The 22,579-nt window shown below is 48.1% G+C and overlaps 1 protein-coding gene across 1 annotated transcript in view; it reads left to right on the top strand.

The window, feature by feature from the left end:
* Positions 1–21,633, top strand: part of LOC129817819 (ras-related protein Rab-10) — a 60,747-nt gene extending 39,114 nt beyond the window's left edge. Inside the window, exons 4-6 of the mRNA XM_055873389.1 lie at positions 8,293–8,382; positions 20,305–20,406; positions 20,578–21,633. Of these exons, the coding sequence (XP_055729364.1) occupies positions 8,293–8,382; positions 20,305–20,406; positions 20,578–20,664 (279 nt within the window). The 3' untranslated portion in view covers positions 20,665–21,633. The remainder of the gene's footprint in view (positions 1–8,292; positions 8,383–20,304; positions 20,407–20,577) is intronic.
* Positions 21,634–22,579: the final 946 nt, after the last annotated feature.

The following is a 22,579-nucleotide window of genomic DNA, read 5'->3' as shown; positions in this document are numbered from 1 at the left end:
TAGTCTGTCATAGGTTGGGGTTAGTTAGTCTGTCATAGGATGGGGTTAGTCTGTCATAGGATGGGGTTAGTCTGTCATAGGATGGGGGTTAGTCTGTCATAGGATGGGGGTTAGTCTGTCATAGGATGGGGGTTAGTCTGTCATAGGATGGGGTTAGTCTGTACTAGGATGGGGTTAGTTAGTCTGTCATAGGTTGGGGTTAGTTAGTCTGTCATAGGATGGGGTTAGTCTGTACTAGGATTGGGTTAGTTAGTCTGTCATAGGTTGGGGGTTAGTCTGTCATAGGATGGGGGTTAGTCTGTCATAGGTTGGGGTTAGTTAGTCTGTCATAGGATGGGGTTAGTCTGTCATAGGATGGGGTTAGTCTGTCATAGGATGGGGGTTAGTCTGTCATAGGATGGGGGTTAGTCTGTCATAGGATGGGGTTAGTCTGTCATAGGATGGGGATAGTCTGTCATAGGATGGGGTTAGTCTGTCATAGGTTGGGGTTAGTTAGTCTGTCATAGGATGGGGTTAGTCTGTCATAGGATGGGGTTAGTCTGTCATAGGATGGGGTTAGTTAGTCTGTCATAGGTTGGGGTTAGTTAGTCTGTCATAGGTTGGGGTTAGTTAGTCTGTCATAGGTTGGGGTTAGTCTGTCATAGGATGGGGTTAGTTAGTCTGTCATAGGATGGGGTTAGTTAGTCTGTCATAGGTTGGGGGTTAGTCTGTACTAGGATGGGGTTAGTCTGTACTAGGATGGGGTTAGTCTGTACTAGGATGGGGTTAGTCTGTCATAGGTTGGGGATAGTCTGTCATAGGTTGGGGTTAGTCTGTCATAGGATTGGGTTAGTCTGTCATAGGATGGGGTTAGTCTGTCATAGGATTGGGTTAGTTAGTCTGTCATAGGTTGGGGGTTAGTCTGTCATAGGATGGGGTTAGTCTGTACTAGGATGGGGTTAGTCTGTACTAGGATGGGGTTAGTCTGTACTAGGATGGGGATAGTCTGTCATAGGATGGGGTTAGTCTGTCATAGGTTGGGGTTAGTTAGTCTGTCATAGGTTGGGGTTAGTTAGTCTGTCATAGGATGGGGTTAGTCTGTCATAGGATGGGGTTAGTCTGTCATAGGTTGGGGTTAGTTAGTCTGTCATAGGATGGGGTTAGTCTGTCATAGGTTGGGGTTAGTTAGTCTGTAATAGGATGGGGTTAGTCTGTCATAGGATGGGGGTTAGTCTGTCATAGGTTGGGGTTAGTTAGTCTGTCATAGGATGGGGTTAGTCTGTCATAGGATGGGGGTTAGTCTGTCATAGGATGGGTGTTAGTCTGTCATAGGATGGGGGTTAGTCTGTCATAGGATGGGGGTTAGTCTGTCATAGGATGGGGGTTAGTCTGTCATAGGATGGGGGTTAGTCTGTCATAGGATGGGGGTTAGTCTGTCATAGGATGGGGGTTAGTCTGTCATAGGATGGGGGTTAGTCTGTCATAGGATGGGGGTTAGTCTGTCATAGGATGGGGTTAGTCTGTCATAGGATGGGGTTAGTCTGTCATAGGATGGGGTTAGTTAGTCTGTACTAGGATGGGGTTAGTTAGTCTGTACTAGGATGGGGTTAGTCTGTCATAGGATGGGGTTAGTTAGTCTGTCATAGGATTGGGTTAGTTAGTCTGTCATAGGTTGGGGGTTAGTCTGTCATAGGTTGGGGGTTAGTCTGTCATAGGATGGGGGTTAGTCTGTACTAGGATGGGGTTAGTCTGTACTAGGATGGGGTTAGTCTGTCATAGGTTGGGGATAGTCTGTCATAGGTTGGGGTTAGTCTGTCATAGGTTGGGGTTAGTTAGTCTGTCATAGGTTGGGGTTAGTTAGTCTGTAATAGGATGGGGTTAGTCTGTCATAGGATGGGGGTTAGTCTGTCATAGGATGGGGGTTAGTCTGTCATAGGATGGGGGTTAGTCTGTACTAGGATGGGGTTAGTCTGTACTAGGATGGGGTTAGTCTGTACTAGGATGGGGTTAGTCTGTACTAGGATGGGGTTAGTCTGTCATAGGTTGGGGATAGTCTGTCATAGGTTGGGGATAGTCTGTCATAGGTTGGGGATAGTCTGTCATAGGTTGGGGTTAGTCTGTCATAGGTTGGGGTTAGTTAGTCTGTCATAGGATGGGGTTAGTTAGTCTGTCATAGGATGGGGTTAGTTAGTCTGTCATAGGATGGGGTTAGTTAGTCTGTGATAGGATGGGGTTAGTCTGTGATAGGATGGGGTTAGTCTGTCATAGGATGGGGTTAGTCTGTCATAGGATGGGGTTAGTCTGTCATAGGATGGGGTTAGTCTGTCATAGGATGGGGTTAGTCTGTCATAGGATGGGGTTAGTCTGTCATAGGATGGGGTTAGTCTGTCATAGGATGGGGTTAGTCTGTCATAGGTTGGGGTTAGTCTGTCATAGGTTGGGGTTAGTCTGTCATAGGTTGGGGTTAGTCTGTCATAGGTTGGGGTTAGTCTGTCATAGGTTGGGGTTAGTCTGTCATAGGTTGGGGTTAGTCTGTAATAGGTTGGGGTTAGTCTGTAATAGGATGGGGTTAGTTAGTCTGTAATAGGTTGGGGTTAGTTAGTCTGTAATAGGTTGGGGTTAGTCTAATAGGATGGGGTTAGTTAGTCTGTAATAGGTTGGGGTTAGTCTGTAATAGGATGGGGTTAGTCTGTAATAGGATGGGATTAGTTAGTCTGTAATAGGATGGGGTTAGTTGGTCTAATAGGATGGGGTTAGTTAGTCTGTACTAGGATGGGGTTAGTTAGTCTGTACTAGGATGGGGTTAGTTAGTCTAATAGGATGGGGTTAGTCTGTAATAGGAGGGGGTTAGTCTGTCATAGGATGGGATTAGTTAGTCTGTAATAGGATGGGATTAGTTAGTCTGTATTAGGAGGGAGTTAGTCTGTAATAGGATGGGATTTGTTAGTCTGTAATAGGATGGGGTTAGTCTGTAATAGGATGGGATTAGGTAGTCTGTATTAGGATGGGGTTAGTCTGTAATAGGATGGGATTAGTTAGTCTGTAATAGGATGGGGTTAGTCTGTAATAGGATGGGGTTAGTCTGTAATAGGATGGGGTTAGTCTGTAATAGGATGGGGTTAGTCTGTAATAGGATGGGGTTAGCCTGTCGTAGGATGGGGTTGGCCTGTCGTAGGATGGGGTTGGCCTGTCGTAGGATGGGGTTGGCCTGTCGTAGGATGGGGTTGGCCTGTCGTAGGATGGGGTTGGCTTGTCGTAGGATGGGGTTGGCCTGTCGTAGGATGGGGTTGGCCTGTCGTAGGATGGGGTTGGCCTGTCGTAGGATGGGGTTGGCCTGTCGTAGGATGGGGTTGGCCTGTCGTAGGATGGGGTTGGCCTGTCGTAGGATGGGGTTGGCCTGTCGTAGGATGGGGTTGGCCTGTCGTAGGATGGGGTTGGCCTGTCGTAGGATGGGGTTGGCCTGTCGTAGGATGGGGTTGGCCTGTCGTAGGATGGGGTTGGCCTGTCGTAGGATGGGGTTGGCCTGTCGTAGGATGGGGTTGGCCTGTCGTAGGATGGGGTTGGCCTGTCGTAGGATGGGGTTGGCCTGTCGTAGGATGGGGTTGGCCTGTCGTAGGATGGGGTTGGCCTGTCGTAGGATGGGGTTGGCCTGTCGTAGGATGGGGTTGGCCTGTCGTAGGATGGGGTTGGCCTGTCGTAGGATGGGGTTGGCCTGTCGTAGGATGGGGTTGGCCTGTCGTAGGATGGGGTTGGCCTGTCGTAGGATGGGGTTGGCCTGTCGTAGGATGGGGTTGGCCTGTCGTAGGATGGGGTTGGCCTGTCGTAGGATGGGGTTGGCCTGTCGTAGGATGGGGTTGGCCTGTCGTAGGATGGGGTTGGCCTGTCGTAGGATGGGGTTGGCCTGTCGTAGGATGGGGTTGGCCTGTCGTAGGATGGGGTTGGCCTGTCGTAGGATGGGGTTGGCCTGTCGTAGGATGGGGTTGGCCTGTCGTAGGATGGGGTTGGCCTGTCGTAGGATGGGGTTGGCCTGTCGTAGGATGGGGTTGGCCTGTCGTAGGATGGGGTTAGTTAGTCTGTCGTAGGAGAGGGGTTAGTTAGTCTGTCGTAGGAGAGGGGTTAGTTAGTCTGTCGTAGGAGAGGGGTTAGTTAGTCTGTCGTAGGAGAGGGGTTAGTTAGTCTGTCGTAGGAGAGGGGTTAGTTAGTCTGTCGTAGGAGAGGGGTTAGTCTGTACTAGGAGAGGGGTTAGTTTGTACTAGGAGAGGGGTTAGTTTGTACTAGGATGGGGTTAGTTAGTACTAGGAGGGGGTTGGTCTGTCGTAGGAGGGGGTTGGTCTGTCGTAGGAGGGGGTTGGTCTGTCGTAGGAGGGGGTTGGTCTGTCGTAGGAGGGGGTTGGTCTGTCGTAGGAGGGGGTTGGCCTGTCGTAGGAGGGGGTTGGCCTGTCGTAGGAGGGGGCTGGCCTGTCGTAGGAGGGGGCTGGCCTGTCGTAGGAGGGGGCTGGCCTGTCGTAGGAGGGGGCTGGCCTGTCGTAGGAGGGGGCTGGCCTGTCGTAGGAGGGGGCTGGCCTGTCGTAGGAGGGGGCTGGCCTGTCGTAGGAGGGGGCTGGCCTGTCGTAGGAGGGGGCTGGCCTGTCGTAGGAGGGGGCTGGCCTGTCGTAGGAGGGGGCTGGCCTGTCGTAGGAGGGGGCTGGCCTGTCGTAGGAGGGGGCTGGCCTGTCGTAGGAGGGGGCTGGCCTGTCGTAGGAGGGGGCTGGCCTGTCGTAGGAGGGGGCTGGCCTGTCGTAGGAGGGGGCTGGCCTGTCGTAGGAGGGGGCTGGCCTGTCGTAGGAGGGGGCTGGCCTGTCGTAGGAGGGGGCTGGCCTGTCGTAGGAGGGGGCTGGCCTGTCGTAGGAGGGGGCTGGCCTGTCGTAGGAGGGGGATGGCCTGTCGTAGGAGGGGGATGGCCTGTCGTAGGAGGGGGCTGGCCTGTCGTAGGAGGGGGCTGGCCTGTCGTAGGAGGGGGCTGGCCTGTCGTAGGAGGGGGCTGGCCTGTCGTAGGAGGGGGCTGGCCTGTCGTAGGAGGGGGCTGGCCTGTCGTAGGAGGGGGCTGGCCTGTCGTAGGAGGGGGCTAGTTAGTCTAATAGGATGGGGTTAGTTAGTCTAATAGGATGGGGTTAGTTAGTCTGTAATAGGAGAGGGGTTAGTCTGTACTAGGATGGGGTTAGTCTGTACTAGGATGGGGTTAGTTAGTCTGTACTAGGATGGGGTTAGTTAGTCTGTAATAGGATGGGGTTAGTTAGTCTAATAGGATGGGGTTGGTCTGTCGTAGGAGGGGGTTGGTCTGTCGTAGGAGGGGGTTGGTCTGTCGTAGGAGGGGGTTGGTCTGTCGTAGGAGGGGGTTGGCCTGTCGTAGGAGGGGGTTGGCCTGTCGTAGGAGGGGGTTGGCCTGTCGTAGGAGGGGGTTGGCCTGTCGTAGGAGGGGGTTGGCCTGTCGTAGGAGGGGGTTGGCCTGTCGTAGGAGGGGGTTGGCCTGTCGTAGGAGGGGGTTGGCCTGTCGTAGGAGGGGGTTGGCCTGTCGTAGGAGGGGGTTGGCCTGTCGTAGGAGGGGGTTGGCCTGTCGTAGGAGGGGGTTGGCCTGTCGTAGGAGGGGGTTGGCCTGTCGTAGGAGGGGGTTGGCCTGTCGTAGGAGGGGGTTGGCCTGTCGTAGGAGGGGGTTGGCCTGTCGTAGGAGGGGGTTGGCCTGTCGTAGGAGGGGGTTGGCCTGTCGTAGGAGGGGGTTGGCCTGTCGTAGGAGGGGGTTGGCCTGTCGTAGGAGGGGGTTGGCCTGTCGTAGGAGGGGGTTGGCCTGTCGTAGGAGGGGGTTGGCCTGTCGTAGGAGGGGGTTGGCCTGTCGTAGGAGGGGGTTGGCCTGTCGTAGGAGGGGGTTGGCCTGTCGTAGGAGGGGGTTGGCCTGTCGTAGGAGGGGGTTGGCCTGTCGTAGGAGGGGGTTGGCCTGTCGTAGGAGGGGGTTGGCCTGTCGTAGGAGGGGGTTGGCCTGTCGTAGGAGGGGGTTGGCCTGTCGTAGGAGGGGGTTGGCCTGTCGTAGGAGGGGGTTGGCCTGTCGTAGGAGGGGGTTGGCCTGTCGTAGGAGGGGGTTGGCCTGTCGTAGGAGGGGGTTGGCCTGTCGTAGGAGGGGGTTGGCCTGTCGTAGGAGGGGGTTAGTTAGTCTAATAGGATGGGGTTAGTCTGTCATAGGAGGGAGTTAGTCTGTCATAGGAGGGAGTTAGTCTGTCATAGGAGACAAGTTCCCAGACAAGGCCCAAATCCTTGTCATTCACATGAAGAAAATTCAGGGGGCTGAGATCAGGGGGCCTTGTGAGAATTCGTCGGCGAGTGTGTAACCCGCCTCTACCATCTGTTCTATTGGCCAACGTGCAATCACTGGAGAATAAACTGGATGAGCTCCGTTCGAGACTATCCTACCAACGGGACATTAAAAACTGTAATATCTTATGTTTCACCGAGTCGTGGCTGAACGACGACATGGATAATATAGAGCTGGTTGGGTTTTCCGTGCATCGGCAGGACAGCTATGTCTGGTAAGACGAGGGGTGGGGGTGTGTGTCTTTGTCAATAACAGCTGGTGCGTGATGTCTAATATTAAGGTAGTCTCGCGGTATTGCTCGGCTGAGGTAGAGTACCTTATGATAAGCCGTAGACCACACTATCTACCAAGAGTGTTTTCTTTTATATTATTCGTAGCCGTCTTTATACCAGCATCATTTTTTGGTGGTATTAAGACCGCATTCAACTAGCTGTATAAGGCCATAAACAAACAAGAAAACGCTCATCCAGAAGCGGTGCTCCTAGTGGCCGGGGACTTTAATGCAGGGAAACTGTAATCAGTTTTACCTCATTTCTACCAGCATGTCACATGTGCAACCAGATTGACATAAAAACTGTAGACCACCTTTACTCTACACACAGAGACGCATACAAAGCTCGCCCATCATCGCATACCGCCCCAACAGATCCACTGATGACTCAATCGCACTCCACACTGCCCTTTCCCACCTGGACAAAAGGAACACCTATGTGAGAATGCTGTAAATTGACTACAGCTCAGCGTTCAACACCAAAGTGCCACAAAGATCATCACTAAGGACACTGGGACTAAACAGGGCGCCAGGTATCCTAGTGGTTAGAGCGTTGGGCCAGTAACCGAAAAGTTGCTGGATCGAATCCCGAGCTCATTGTAAATAATGTTCTTAACGGACTTGCCTAGTTAAATATAGGTAAAATAAATAAAAACACCTCCCTCTGCAACTGGATCCTGGACTTCCTGACGGGCCGCCCCCAGGTGGTAAGATAGGTAACAACACATCTGCCACGCTGATCCTCTACATGGGGGCCCCTCAGGGGTGCGTGCTCAGTCCCCTCCTGTACTCCCTGTTCACCCACGACTGTGTGGACAAGCACAACTCCAACACTGAATTTTAGTTTGCTGAAATCACATTAGTGGTAGGCCTGATCACCGACATTGATGAGAGAGCCTATAGGGAGGTGGTCCGAGACCTGGTCGTGTGGTGCCTGGACAACAGCCTCTCCCTCAACGCGTTCAAGACAAAGAAGATTGTGGACGGATTGGGAAAAGGAGGGCCGAGCAGGCCCCCATTCTCATCGACGGGGCTGCAGTGGAGCAGGTTGAGAGCTTAAAGTTCCTTGGTGTCCACATCCCCAACAAACTATCATGGTCCAAGCACACCAAGACAGTCATGAAGAGGGCACGACAAAACCTATTCCCCCTCAGGAGACTGAAAAGATTTAGCATGGGTCCCTGGATCCTGAAAACGTTCTACAGCCGCACCATCGAGAGCATCTGACCGGTTGCATCACTGCCTGGTACGGCAACTGCTCAGCATCAGACCGTAAGGTTCTACAGAGGGTAGTGAGTACTGCCCAGTACATCACTGGGCCCATGCTTACTGACATCCAGGTCCTATATACTAGGCGGTGTCAGAGGAAGGCCACAAAAATTGTCTAAGACCAAAGTCATGGACTGTTCTCTCTACTACCGCACGAAAAGTGGTACCGGAGTGCCAAGTCTAGGTCCAAAAGGCTCCTTAACAGCTTCTACCCCCAAGCCATAAAACTGCTGAACAATGAATCAAATGGCCACCCAAACTATTTACATTGACCCCCCCCCCCCCCTTGTTTATTTTATGTTTAACTTTAGTTTATTTAGTAAATATTTTCTTACCTCTATTTTCTTAACTGCACTGTTGGTTAAGGGCTTGTAAATCAGCATTTCACGGTAAGGTCTACAGCTGTTGGGTTAGTCTGTAATATGTGTTTCAGCATGCCAACGAGGACGTGGAGAGAATGCTGCTAGGCAACAAGTGTGACATGGAGGACAAGAGGGTGGTACCAAAAGCCAAGGGAGAGCAGGTGAGACGCACAACACGACAGGGTTTCCGTTTTGACAATGGACATATAGACCGGTAGCATTTACATTTTGAGAAACATACAGGACCCATATGCTTTGGGCCCATAACCTGATTAGGGTGTCCACCCACAGTGCTTTAGGTTATGGTAATTCATCTGAAAACAACATGCAAGTCGAGGATGTAATGATGTTTGTTAGAATACCTGTCCGCATTTAATACCTGTCCCTACCTGTTAGATATTAGAATACCTGTCCACATTTAATACCTCTCCCTACCTGTTAGATATTAGAATACCTGTCTACATTTAATACCTGTCCCTACCTGTTAGATGTTGGAATACCTGTCCACATTTAATACCTGTCCCTACCTGTTAGATGTTGGAATACCTGTCCGCATTTAATACCTGTCCCTACCTGTTAGATGTTGGAATACCTGTCCACATTTAATACCTGTCCCTACCTGTTAGATGTTGGAATACCTGTCCGCATTTAATACCTGTCCCTACCTGTTAGATGTTGGAATACCTGTCTACATTTAATACCTGTCCCTTCCTGTTAGATGTTGGAATACCTGTCCACGTTTAATACCTGTCCCTACCTGTTAGATGTTGGAATACCTGTCCACATTTAATACCTGTCCCTTCCTGTTAGATGTTGGAATACCTGTCCGCATTTAATACCTGTCCCTTCCTGTTAGATGTTGGAATACCTGTCCACATTTAATACCTGTCCCTACCTGTTAGATGTTGGAATACCTGTCCACATTTAATACCTGTCCCTACCTGTTAGATGTTGGAATACCTGTCCACATTTAATACCTGTCCCTACCTGTTAGATGTTGGAATACCTGTCCACATTTAATACCTGTCCCTACCTGTTAGATGTTGGAATACCTGTCCACATTTAATACCTGTCCCTACCTGTTAGATGTTGGAATACCTGTCTACATTTAATACCTGTCCCTTCCTGTTAGATGTTAGAATACCTGTCTACATTTAATACCTGTCCCTTCCTGTTAGATGTTGGAATACCTGTCTACATTTAATACCTGTCCCTACCTGTTAGATGTTGGAATACCTGTCCCTTCCTGTTAGATGTTGGAATACCTGTCTACATTTAATACCTGCCCCTACCTGTTAGATGTTGGAATACCTGTCTACCTTTAATACCTGTCCCTTCCTGTTAGATGTTGGAATACCTGCCTACATTTAATACCTGTCCCTTCCTGTTAGATGTTGGAATACCTGTCCCTTCCTGTTAGATGTTGGAAACCTGTCTACATTTAATACCTGTCCCTTCCTGTTAGATGTTGGAATACCTGTCCCTTCCTGTTAGATGTTGGAATACCTGTCTACATTTAATACCTGTCCCTTCCTGTTAGATGTTGGAATACCTGTCCACATTTAATACCTGTCTCTACCTGTTAGATGTTGGAATACCTGTCTACATTTAATACCTGTCCCTTCCTGTTAGATGTTGGAATACCTGTCTACATTTAATACCTGTCTCTACCTGTTAGATGTTGGAATACCTGTCTACATTTAATACCTGTCCCTTCCTGTTAGATGTTAGAATACCTGTCTACATTTAATACCTGTCCCTTCCTGTTAGATGTTGGAATACCTGTCCACATTTAATACCTGTCCCTACCTGTTAGATGTTGGAATACCTGTCCCTACCTGTTAGATGTTGGAATACCTGTCTACATTTAATACCTGTCCCTTCCTGTTAGATGTTAAAATACCTGTCTACATTTAATACCTGTCCCTACCTGTTAGATGTTAGAATACCTGTCCACATTTAATACCTGTCTCTACCTGTTAGATGTTAGAATACCTGTCCACATTTAATACCTCTCCCTACCTGTTAGATGTTAGAATACCTGTCTACATTTAATACCTGTCCCTTCCTGTTAGATGTTGGAATACCTGTCCACGTTTAATACCTGTCCCTACCTGTTAGATGTTGGAATACCTGTCCACATTTAATACCTGTCCCTACCTGTTAGATGTTGGAATACCTGTCTACATTTAATACCTGTCCCTTCCTGTTAGATGTTAGAATACCTGTCTACATTTAATACCTGTCCCTTCCTGTTAGATGTTGGAATACCTGTCCACGTTTAATACCTGTCCCTACCTGTTAGATGTTGGAATACCTGTCCACATTTAATACCTGTCCCTACCTGTTAGATGTTGGAATACCTGTCTACATTTAATACCTGTCCCTACCTGTTAGATGTTGGAATACCTGTCCCTACCTGTTAGATGTTGGAATACCTGTCCACATTTAATACCTGTCCCTACCTGTTAGATGTTGGAATACCTGTCCCTACCTGTTAGATGTTGGAATACCTGTCCACATTTAATACCTGTCCCTACCTGTTAGATGTTGGAATACCTGTCCACATTTAATACCTGTCTCTACCTGTTAGATGTTGGAATACCTGTCCACATTTAATACCTGTCCCTTCCTGTTAGATGTTGGAATACCTGTCCACATTTAATACCTGTCCCTTCCTGTTAGATGTTGGAATACCTGTCTACATTTAATACCTGTCCACATCACAATAATGCACGTTTATAATAAAGCATTCCATGCATCATCACATTGCAGACTAGACTACTATTCACAATGTGATGAGTAGAATGGATAGTCATCTTGTTGATGTTGTCCACAAAATAGACCAATGAGAAGGGGAGACACTATGATGTCCATATAATAGACCAATGAGAAGGAGAGACACCATGATGTTGTCCATCTAATAGACCAATGAGGAGAGACACCATGATGTTGTCCATATAATAGACCAATGAGAGACACCATGATGTTGTCCATATGATAGACCAATGAGGAGAGACACCATGATGTTGTCCATATAATAGACCAATGAGGAGAGACACCATGATGTTGTCCATCTAATAGACCAATGAGGAGAGACACCATGATGTTGTCCATATAATAGACCAATGAGGAGAGACACCATGATGTTGTCCATCTAATAGACCAATGAGGAGAGACACCATGATGTTGTCCATATAATAGACCAGTGAGGAGAGACACCATGATGTTGTCCATATAATAGACCAATGAGGAGAGACACCATGATGTTGTCCATATAATAGACCAATGAGAGACACCATGATGTTGTCCATATGATAGACCAATGAGGAGAGACACCATGATGTTGTCCATATAATAGACCAATGAGGAGAGACACCATGATGTTGTCCATATAATAGACCAATGAGGAGAGACACCATGATGTTGTCCATATAATAGACCAATGAGAAGACACTAATCTAATATGTTGTCCATATAATAGACCAATGAGAAGAGACAGTAATCTAATATGTTGTCCATATAATAGACCAATGAGGAGAGACAGTAATCTAATATGATGTTGTCCATATAATAGACCAATGAGGAGAGACACCGTGATGTTGTCCATATAATAGACCAATGAGGGTAGACACTGACTCAACAGTGATGGAGTAAATATGACTGGTTTCAGGAAACTAGGTGGATGTGTCACTATTTCACAGGAGACATTTGAACGTTAACTTAAAGAGTTTTTTTGTTTTTATCTAGAAATGGCTTCTGGAACATGTCAACTTTTGTGTGTTTTAATAACAAACGTATATGCCATCTGTAAATACGAACACAATTGTTTAAATTATGAGCCTAGTTGGTTTAGCCACCGAAAAAGTCAGCAACCTTCCTGCTAGCCATGATTAGCTGAGATAATGAGTGGGCTGGACATGCCGTGAGATGAGTTCGGATTGGTCTGCCATATAGAACGCTTCTGTCTATAATATGAGCCGCTCAGTATGTCTAGGTAATCTTTTCTAACGCGGCTGTTTGAAAGATATCACGTAGTAGAACTTCATAATTGTTTCTCTCCACTTCCTGGAGGACCGAGTTTTGAAATCAGTGGAATTAGAGTCTGATAGCTAAGGAGATGGAGAAGGTTCTGGCGTTTGATTGCAAATATGCAGATGGAGTCAAAAAGAGACACCCCAGGCTGTTGTAATCCGGGGTGTTTTATACATCTTCAATCTCAGGCAACCATGACATCCGTGCCAGAGAGGGAGAAGCATCCATTCATACGGGTAAGAGAGTCTAGCTAGCTACACTTTCAGATATTACACATTTCAATATTTTATCAAAGTAGTTTTCATTTCAAGTTAGTGTACTGTTAGCTAGCTATTTAATGTTAGCTGGCTGGCTAGCTAGCTAATGTTACATGTATGATGTAATATTATTTTTTGTATCTCAGAACCATTTACATTGCTAGTTATAACCTGATATCTAATGTTAGCTAGCTAACATTGAACCTGTTTGGTTAGCTACCTGCAGATTCATGCAGGGTAGTAACATTATGAGTTGGGATTGTGGTTCATTGTTTAGCTAGCTACATGTCTATTCAAAAGACTCCAATATGCTAGTAACTATTTCAATAGAATGTTTGTCACTCTGACAACTGCCGATAGACGTAGCTGGTAAATTCAGAATAACTGACAAATTTACGAACGCTCAAAACACTTTGAATATGGCCGGTGTCAGTAAACGTTGGCAAAAAAGCGTAACTACATTGTTGCTAGCAGTACAGTTACCGTCACCAACGCTCTGGATAACATGAAAACAGCCTAACCAGCTCTGCTAGGGGGAGTATAATGGTCAGAGTGAGCTGTTCTCGCATTTGTGTCTGAAAGTAGCTAGTAAGCTAGCCAATGTTACCCATTTAGCTTTGGGTGCTTGACTGCCGTTACGTCATAACGCTCGGATCAACCCTACTTTTCATCCAAAGCGTCTGAACGCTCCCAGAGTTAAACGCTCTGCGTATACGAAAGGCCTATCTGTCAACGCTCTGCGTATACGAAAGCCCAGAGCACACTTTGGCACTCCAGATTAAATTAAACACCCGTGGTATAAACCAGCCTTTAGTGAATCATGTGAATCCTTAAAGAGATGGGTGAGGCTAAAGCTTAAGAGTGTGTGAGTGAGACTGAATGGGTGGAGACAAAGAAGAGCTCTCCAGTAAGTCCCAAAACATTCAAGGGCCATTTTCTCTAAAGTGAGGGTACGACTTTATCAACTTTCAAAGCAGAATGACTTTCCCGTTGTTCCTCAACTATTATAGTATGACATAACATTTTCTAGCTCTTAGTCTCTACTTTCATCCAATGTAAAAAATAAATAAACACCATTTCACATTTTGCTACATAAAACTGAATCGAGCCGGTCGGCCACATGCACAGTGCGCCCTAACCGGGGATATGGCCGATGCTCTCCACCGGTGCCAATATTTATTTCACCTTTATTTAACCAGGTAGGCCAGTTGAGAACGTTCTCCGCTGGTGCCAATAAGATGGGCAATAGGTCTACTGTTGTTAGCTCGACTAAATAACAGGTTGGAGTATTTCCACTGTCTCCTTTACAGCAATAACCATTTTCTTTCCAAACTATGTTTCCTGTCATTTTTAAATATTGTGACATGCCTGACTGGGCCTCTACTTTTTCACAGTTTCAACTCAACAATCATTTGGTATTTGCAGAGCGCTGCCTTCCACTTCAAGAATTTTATTTTTTGTGTCGATAGGAGTAGGCCTATTAGGCAATATCGTTTTGGCAATTGAATTACATTTACTAAGGGAAAGCTTCCCCTAGGCTTGTAGGAGGCACATCCATAAGGCTGTCAATCTACTGTCCCCATAGTAGGGAAGTTGTTCTATTGGTTGTCTCGTCTATTCCAAACACACTGGGACAGTAGATCCCAAATTCATACAACCAATAGGCCTAGGCTACGTAAAATAACTTAACAAAGCAATGAGTCTGATGCAACAGATCAGAACTTTTAGCTTAAAATGTTGATCAAGTATTATTTCTTCACATTATTAGTGCAGCAATGTACAGTAGGCTACACACGATTGTGCATCTGGCTTCCAGACAATGAAACAAAGTTGAAAACCAATAGAACGTGAGAGTAAATTGACTATTGGTTTCAAAGACATGGAAGTCTGTATAAAACATTAGGCTATTGGTTTCAATGACATGGAAGTCTGTATAAAATATTAGACTATTGGTTTCAATGACATGGAAGTCTGTATAAAATATTAGACTATTGGTTTCAATGACACATGGAAGTTTGTATAAAACATTAGACAATTGGTTTCAATGACATGGAAGTCTGTATAAAACATTAGGCTATTGGTTTCATGACATGGAAGTCTGTATAAAACATTAGACTATTGGTTTCAATGACATGGAAGTCTGTATAAAACATTATGCTATTGGTTTCATGACATGGAAGTCTGTATAAAATATTAGACTATTGGTTTCAATGACATGGAAGTCTGTATAAAACATTAGGCTCCGGATATGGTGTGATTTTGCGTAGGCTACTTTGAAGGTAAAACTTGCCTCAAATGTAGTAAAACGCTCAGGTTCCTCACAATTTAATAAGCCATATGTTTAACTACATGTTTTCAAAATGTGTCTCCAGCGCGTTGCAAAGTGGTATGTGACGCACTGATGGACCCTGCCTTTTGTTTTCACGCTTCAATGACCAGTTGAGAATTACAAATGGCAGGTGTTTTTAATCAATAGCCCCAGAAATCTGTTTGTGTTCCTCTAAAATGCTCTGTCGCTAAAGATGATCAATAACATGAGGAATATATATATATATATACACACGCCGATTTAATTCCACTAAATTATGCAAGTTACCTATAGACTGATAAGCATAACCGGTTAAATGTATTTCCATGGACTGGTATTTCCATCACTGAATAGGCTAAAAAGTATTATTTCACAATGGGAAATGTATTATTCTCCTGGACAATTAGTTCATTTTATTTCTTTGCTTATATTTAATTTTTGGGGGCCAAAAGCTGGTTATTACCGACTGGATATCCTGCGCCACATACAGTGCATTCAGAAACTATTCAGATCCCATGACGTCTTCCACATTTTTGTTAAATTACAGCCTTATTCTAAAATTGATTGAATTATTTTTTTTCCCATCTACACACAATACCGCATAATGACAAAGCAAAATAAGGTTTTTAGAAATGTTTGCAAATGTGTTACAAATAAAAGCATTCCTTATTTACATAAGTATTCAGACCCTTTGCTATGAGACATGAAATTGAGTTCAGGTGCATCCTGTTTTCATTGATCATCCTTGAGATGTTTCTACAACTTGATTGGAGTCCACCTGTGGTAAATTCAATTTATTGGACATGCTTTGGAAAGGCACACACATGTCTATATAAGGTTCCACAGTTGACAGTGCATGTCAGAGAGAAAACCAAGCCTTGAGGTGGAGATAATCGTCCGAAGGGCTCTGAGACAGGCACAGATCTGAGGAAGAGTACCAAAATATTTCTGCAGCGTTGAAGGTCCCAATCATTCTTAAATGGAAGAAGTTTGGAACCACTAAGACTTCCTAGAGCTGGCCGCCCGGCCAATCTGAGCAATCTGGGGAGAAGGGCCTTGGTCAGGGAGAATTCCTCTGTGGAGATGGTTGTCCTTCTGGTAGGTTCTCCCATCTCAGCAGCACTCCACTAATCAGTCGTTCATGGTAGAGTGGCCAGACTGTAGGCACTCCTCAGTATAAGGCACATGACAGCCTGCTTGGAGTTTGGGACCTAAAGGACTCTCAGAAACATGATTCTCTGGTCTGATGAAACCAGATTCAACTCTTTGGTTTGAATGCCAAGCGTCATCTCTGGAGGAAACCTGGCACCATCCCTATGGTGAAGCATGGTGGTGGCAGAATCATGCTGTGGGGATATTTTTCAGCGGCAGGGACTGAGAGACTAGTCAGGATTGAGGGAAAGATGAACGGAGCAAAGTAGAGATCCTTGATGAAAACCTGCTCCAAACCTCAGACTGGGGTGAAGGTTCACCTTCCAACAGGACAACGACCCTAAGTACACAGCCAAGACAATGCAGGAGTGGCTTCGGGACAAGTCTCAATGTCCTTGAGTGGTCCAGCCAGAGCCTGGACTTGAACCCGATCGAACATCTCCGGAGAGACCTGAAAATAGCTGTGCAGCAACGCTCCCCATCCAACTTGACAGAGCTTGAGAGGATCTGCAGAGAAGAATGGGAGAATCTCCCCAAATACAGGTGTGCCAAGCTTGTAGCGTCATTCCTAAGACTTGATGCTGTAATCGCTGGTGCTTCAACAAAGTAAAGGGTCTGAATACTTATGTAAATGTAATATTTCAGTTTATTTTTAATAAATTAGCTAACATTTCTAAAAAACGGATTTTGCTTTATAATGGGATATTGTGTGTAGATTGAGGAATAAAGACAATCACTTTTAGAATAACGCAACAAAATGTGTAAAAAGTGAATGGATCTGAGTACTTTCCCAATGCACTGTATACTGTACATTCAAAAGGACACACCTACTCATTCAAGGGTTTTAATTAATTTTTTCTACATTGTAGAATAATAGTGAAGACACAAACTATGGAATAATGTAGTAACCAAAAAAAGTGTTAACCAAACCAAAATAGATTCTTCAGTAGCCACCCTTAGCCTTGATGACAGCTTTGCACACTCTTGGTATTCTCTCAACCAGCTTCACCTGGAATGCTTTTCCAACCCTCTTGAAGGAGTTCCCACATATGCTGAGCACTTGTTGGCTGCTTTTCCTTCACTCTGCGGTACGACTCATCCCAAAACATCTCAATTGGGTTGAGGTCGGATGATTGTGGAGGCCAGGTCATCTGATGCAGCACTCCATCACTCTCCTTCTAGGTCAAATAGCCTTTACACAGCCTGGAGGTGGATTTTGGGTCATTGTCCTGTTGAAAAACAAATGATAGTCCCACTAAGCGCAAACCAGATGGGATGGCGTGTCGCCTCAGAATGCTCTGGTAGCCATGTTGGTTAAGTGTGCCTTGAATTCTAAATATATCACTGACAGTGTCACCAGCAAAACACTATCACACCACCACCTCCATGCTTCACGATGGGACTCACACATGCAGAGATCATCTGTTCACCTAATCTGCGTCTCACAAAGACACGGCGGTTGGAACCAAAAATCTCACATTTGGACTCATCAGACCAAAAGACAGATTTCCACCAATCTAATGTCCACTGCTCGTGTTTTTTGGCCCAAGCAAGTCTCCTTGGTATCATTTTGTAGTGGTTTCTTTGCAGCAAATCGACCATGAAAGCCTGATTCACACAGTCTCTTCTGAACAGTTGATGTTGAGATGTGTCTGTTACTTGAAGTCTGTGAAGCATTTATTTGGGCTACGATTTCTGAGGCTGGTAACTCTAATGAACTTATCCTCTGCAACAGAGATAACTCTGGGTCTTCCTTTCCTGTGACGATCTTCACGAGAGCCAGTTTTTTTAGCGCTTGGGTTTTGCAACTGCATTCGAAGAAACTTTCAAAGTTCTTGAAATCTTCCAGATTGACTGACCTTCATGTCTTAAAGTAATGATGGACTGTCATTTCTCTTTGCTTATTTGAGCTGTTCTTGCCATAATATGGACTTGGTCTTTTACCAAATAAGGCTATCTTCTGTATACCACCCCTACCTTGTCACAACACAACTGATTGGCTCAAACACATTAAGAAGGAAATAAATTCCACAAATTTCTTTGCTTAATTGAGCTGTTCTTGGTCTGAGACCAACTCCATATCTTCTGTATTACCCCCCCCCCCCCCACCTTGTCACAACACAACTGAAAAACATATTAAGAAGGAAATAAATTCCACAAAATAACTTTTAACAAGTCACACCAGTTAATAGAAATGCATTCCAGGTGACTACCTCATGAAGCTGGTTGAGAGAGTGCCAAGAGTATACAAAGATGTCAAGGCAAAGGGTGGCTACTTTCAACATTTCTAATATATATTTTGATTTGTTTAACACTTTGTTTGGTTACTACATGATTCCATATGTGTTATTTCATAGTTTTGATGTCGTCACTATTATTCTACAATGTAAAACCCTGGAATGAGTAAGTGTGTCAACTTTTGACTGGTACTGTGTATACGCATGCATACATACACGCTGTGGCGTGAATTACACTAGCTTGAGCTTGTGCAATACAAGAACACACACACAGTTAAAGGTTGTAAGGAAACCTGATTCCTGTCTCACAGGAGACCTGCCTTATTTTGGGACCAACCCTCTAATATTTTCCTTTCATCTCTCGCCCCCCTCTCTCTCGCCCCCCTCTCTCTCGCCCCCCCCTCTCTCTCGCCCCCCCCTCTCTCTCGCCCCCCCTCTCTCTCGCCCCCCCATCTCTCTCGCCCCCCCCATCTCTCTCGCCCCCCCCATCTCTCTCGCCCCCCCCATCTCTCTCGCCCCCCCCCATCTCTCTCGCCCCCCCCATCTCTCTCGCCCCCCCCATCTCTCTCGCCCCCCCCATCTCTCTCGCCCCCCCCATCTCTCTCGCCCCCCCCCATCTCTCTCGCCCCCCCCCATCTCTCTCGCCCCCCCATCTCTCTCGCCCCCCCCATCTCTCTCGCCCCCCCCATCTCTCTCGCCCCCCCATCTCTCTCGCCCCCCCCATCTCTCTCGCCCCCCCCATCTCTCTCGCCCCTCTCTCTCTCGCCCCCTCTCTCTCTCGCCCCCCCCATCTTTCGCCCCCTCTCTCTCTCGCCCTCTCTCTTTCTCGCCCCCCCCATCTTTCGCCCTCTCTCTCTCTCGCCCTCTCTCTCTCTCGCCCCCCCATCTCTCTCGCCCCCCCATCTCTCTCGCCCCCCCCATCTCTCTCGCCCCCCCCATCTCTCTCGCCCCCCCCATCTCTCTCGCCCCCCCATCTCTCTCGCGCCCCCCATCTCTCTCGCGCCCCCCATCTCTCTCGCGCCCCCCATCTCTCTCGCGCCCCCCATCTCTCTCGCGCCCCCCATCTCTCTCGCGCCCCCCATCTCTCTCGCGCCCCCCATCTCTCTCGCGCCCCCCATCTCTCTCGCGCCCCCCATCTCTCTCGCGCCCCCCATCTCTCTCGCGCCCCCCATCTCTCTCGCGCCCCCCATCTCTCTCGCGCCCTCTCTCTCTCTCTCGCCCCCTCTCTCTCTCTCTCGCCCTCTCTCTCTCTCTCTCGCCCTCTCTCTCTCTCTCTCGCCCCCCCCCCCATCTCTCTCGCCCCCCCCCCCATCTCTCTCGCCCCCCCCCATCTCTCTCCCCCCCCCCCCATCTCTCTCGCCCCCCCCCATCTCTCTCGCCCCCCCCATCTCTCTCGCCCCCCCATCTCTCTCGCCCCCCCATCTCTCTCGCCCCCCCCCATCTCTCTCGCCCCCCCCCCCTCTCTCTCGCCCCCCCATCTCTCTCGCCCCCCCCCATCTCTCTCGCCCCCCCCCATCTCTCTCGCCCCCCCCCATCTCTCTCGCCCCCCCCATCTCTCTCGCCCCCCCCATCTCTCTCGCCCCCCCCATCTCTCTCGCCCCCCCCATCTCTCTCGCCCCCCCCCTCTCTCTCGCCCCCCCCATCTCTCTCGCCCCCCCCCCATCTCTCTCGCCCCCCCCATCTCTCTCGCCCCCCCCATCTCTCTCGCCCCCCCCATCTCTCTCGCCCCCCCCATCTCTCTCGCCCATCTCTCTCGCCCCCCCCCCCCCATCTCTCGCCCCCCCCCCATCTCTCTCGCCCCCCCCCCCATCTCTCTCGCCCCCCCCCCCCATCTCTCTCGCCCCCCCCCCCATCTCTCTCGCCCCCCCCCCCATCTCTCTCGCCCCCCCCCCATCTCTCTCGCCCCCCCCATCTCTCTCGCCCCCCCCATCTCTCTCGCCCCCCCCCCCATCTCTCTCGCCCCCCCCTCTCTCTCTCTCGCCCCTCTCTCTCTCTCGCCCCTCTCTCTCTCTCGCCCCTCTCTCTCTCTCGCCCCTCTCTCTCTCTCGCCCCCCCCATCTTTCGCCCTCTCTCTCTCGCCCCTCTGTCTCTCAGATTGCCAGAGAACATGGTATTAGGTTTTTTGAGACGAGTGCCAAGGCCAACATCAGCATCGAGAAGGCTTTCCTCACGCTAGCAGAAGACATCCTCAGGAAGGTGTGTGTAATAATGGTGTTGATGGAATGTTTGTATGCATAGTGTGTGTGTGTGTGTATATAAAACGTGTGGGTGTGTATATGTATATAAAACGTGTGGGTGTATATATATATATATATAACGTGTATATATATGTAATGTGGGTGTGTGTAATGTGGGTGTGTGTTGCAGACGCCCGTCAAAGAGCCCAACAGTGAAAACGTGGACATCAGCGGTGGGAGTGGAGTCACAGGATGGAAGAGCAAGTGCTGCAGTTAGAACAGCCATCTGTCCCTCCCTCACACACACTAACGCACGGAAGCACACACACTCTCTCTAACTGCTAACTCAGTCTCTCTAACACTCGTCCCCTCTATCTGTTCTCCATCTGTTCTCACTGACAATTAACCACTTCAGTCTTCTGTCCCCCCCCCTCATGGTCTGTCCCCCCCCCCCCCCCCTCCCTCGTGGTCTGTACACCCCTCATGGTCCCCCCCCATGGTCTGTTCCCCCCCTCGTGGTCTGTACCCCCCTCATGGTCTGCCCCCCCCTCTCATGGTCTGATGTCATCTTTCTGAAAATCAGTTTTGGTAATAAGAGATCATGTTTCCTGTTTTATTTTAAAGGTTGCAAAACGCGAGTCAAAAAGTCAGTCACCTTTTTAATCTTTTCTTTGCCTGAGTCCCCCGGGTCCCCTCACCGTCGGTCAGGAAAATAAATAAAATAAAAAACTAAAAAGACAAATGTAGGACTAACATTTTGTACACTAGTGGGTTTCTGAGACGTGTTTGGTCATTTTGAGTTTTGTAACTGAGGGTTTATTTTGTCCTGTGCCTTATATGGAAGACGGGGGCGGAGCCACATCCACCCAATAAAATTTGTTTAATCTTCTTGCTCCTCCCATAGTGAGGCCCAGCAGAAAGGTTTGAATTTCTGCTCCAACCAGAGAACAGCTTGTTAGGATGTCTGCTCCAACCAGAGAACAGCTTGTTAGGATGTCTGCTCCAACCAGAGAACAGCTTGTTAGGATGTCTGCTTAACGATGGGGGATTGTTTAACAATTTGATTTATTTTCCTTTATTGGGTGTTTAATTTTTCATGCATGCAGATGTGTTTGGGTTGGAAGCGTTTGTAATACGTTGGTTCTGTAATGTTGGAACACTCTCTCGGCTGTATGGAAGGAGATTGAAAGTTCAAGAAAATTCAAACAGTTTTGCAGATCCATTAAAAATAAGCTTGTTTAAGTTACTGGACTCGCTGGTGTGTTTCTGTTCATTACCGTGCTCCTTAGTGTGTCTGACAGAGTTCGCTTGGTGCAACCAGCCTCTTCGTTGGGTTCAACATTGGGTTTTACTGTGGATGAAGTGAACGGTGAACAGTGATCTCGCTGGTTCCACCAGGCTAAAAGAGAATCCCAATTGGTTTTGCCTCTGTCCTCTGCTTGTCCCTGTCCTCTGCTTGTCCCTGTCCTCTGCTTGCCTCTGTCCTCTGCTTGTCTCTGTCCTCTGCTTGTCCCTGTCCTCTGCTTGCCTCTGTCCTCTGCTTGCCTCTGTCCTCTGCTTGTCCCTGTCCTCTGCTTGCCTCTGTCCTCTGCTTGTCTCTGTCCTCTGCTTGTCCCTGTCCTCTGCTTGCCTCTGTCCTCTGCTTGCCTCTGTCCTCTGCTTGTCCCTGTCCTCTGCTTGTCCCTGTCCTCTGCTTGTCCCTGTCCTCTGCTTGTCCCTGTCCTCTGCTTGTCCCTGTCCTCTGCTTGTCCCTGTCCTCTGCTTGCCCCTGTCCTCTGCTTGTCCCTGTCCTCTGCTTGTCCCTGTCCTCTGCTTGTCCCTGTCCTCTGCTTGTCCCTGTCCTCTGCTTGTCCCCGTCCTCTGCTTGTCCCCGTCCTCTGCTTGTCCCCGTCCTCTGCTTGTCCCCGTCCTCTGCTTGTCCCCGTCCTCTGCTTGTCCCCGTCCTCTGCTTGTCCCCGTCCTCTGCTTGTCCCCGTCCTCTGCTTGCCCCCGTCCTCTGCTTGCCCCCGTCCTCTGCTTGTCCCCGTCCTCTGCTTGTCCCCGTCCTCTGCTTGTCCCCGTCCTCTGCTTGTCCCTTTGGGGGAAACAAAAGTTAAAGGTAATCAAGGAGAAGAAACGTTGAAACAAATGTGCTTGTATGAAATGACTCTCCTCCACTCTTGGGTTAACAGACGTTTACAAAATAATGGTGC

The sequence above is a fragment of the Salvelinus fontinalis genome, chromosome 20 (assembly GCF_029448725.1).
Source record: "Salvelinus fontinalis isolate EN_2023a chromosome 20, ASM2944872v1, whole genome shotgun sequence".
In the NCBI taxonomy this organism is placed as follows: Eukaryota; Metazoa; Chordata; class Actinopteri; order Salmoniformes; family Salmonidae; genus Salvelinus; species Salvelinus fontinalis.
The sequence above is the reverse complement of the archived record's forward strand: the minus strand, read 5'-3'. Positions and strand labels throughout refer to the sequence as shown.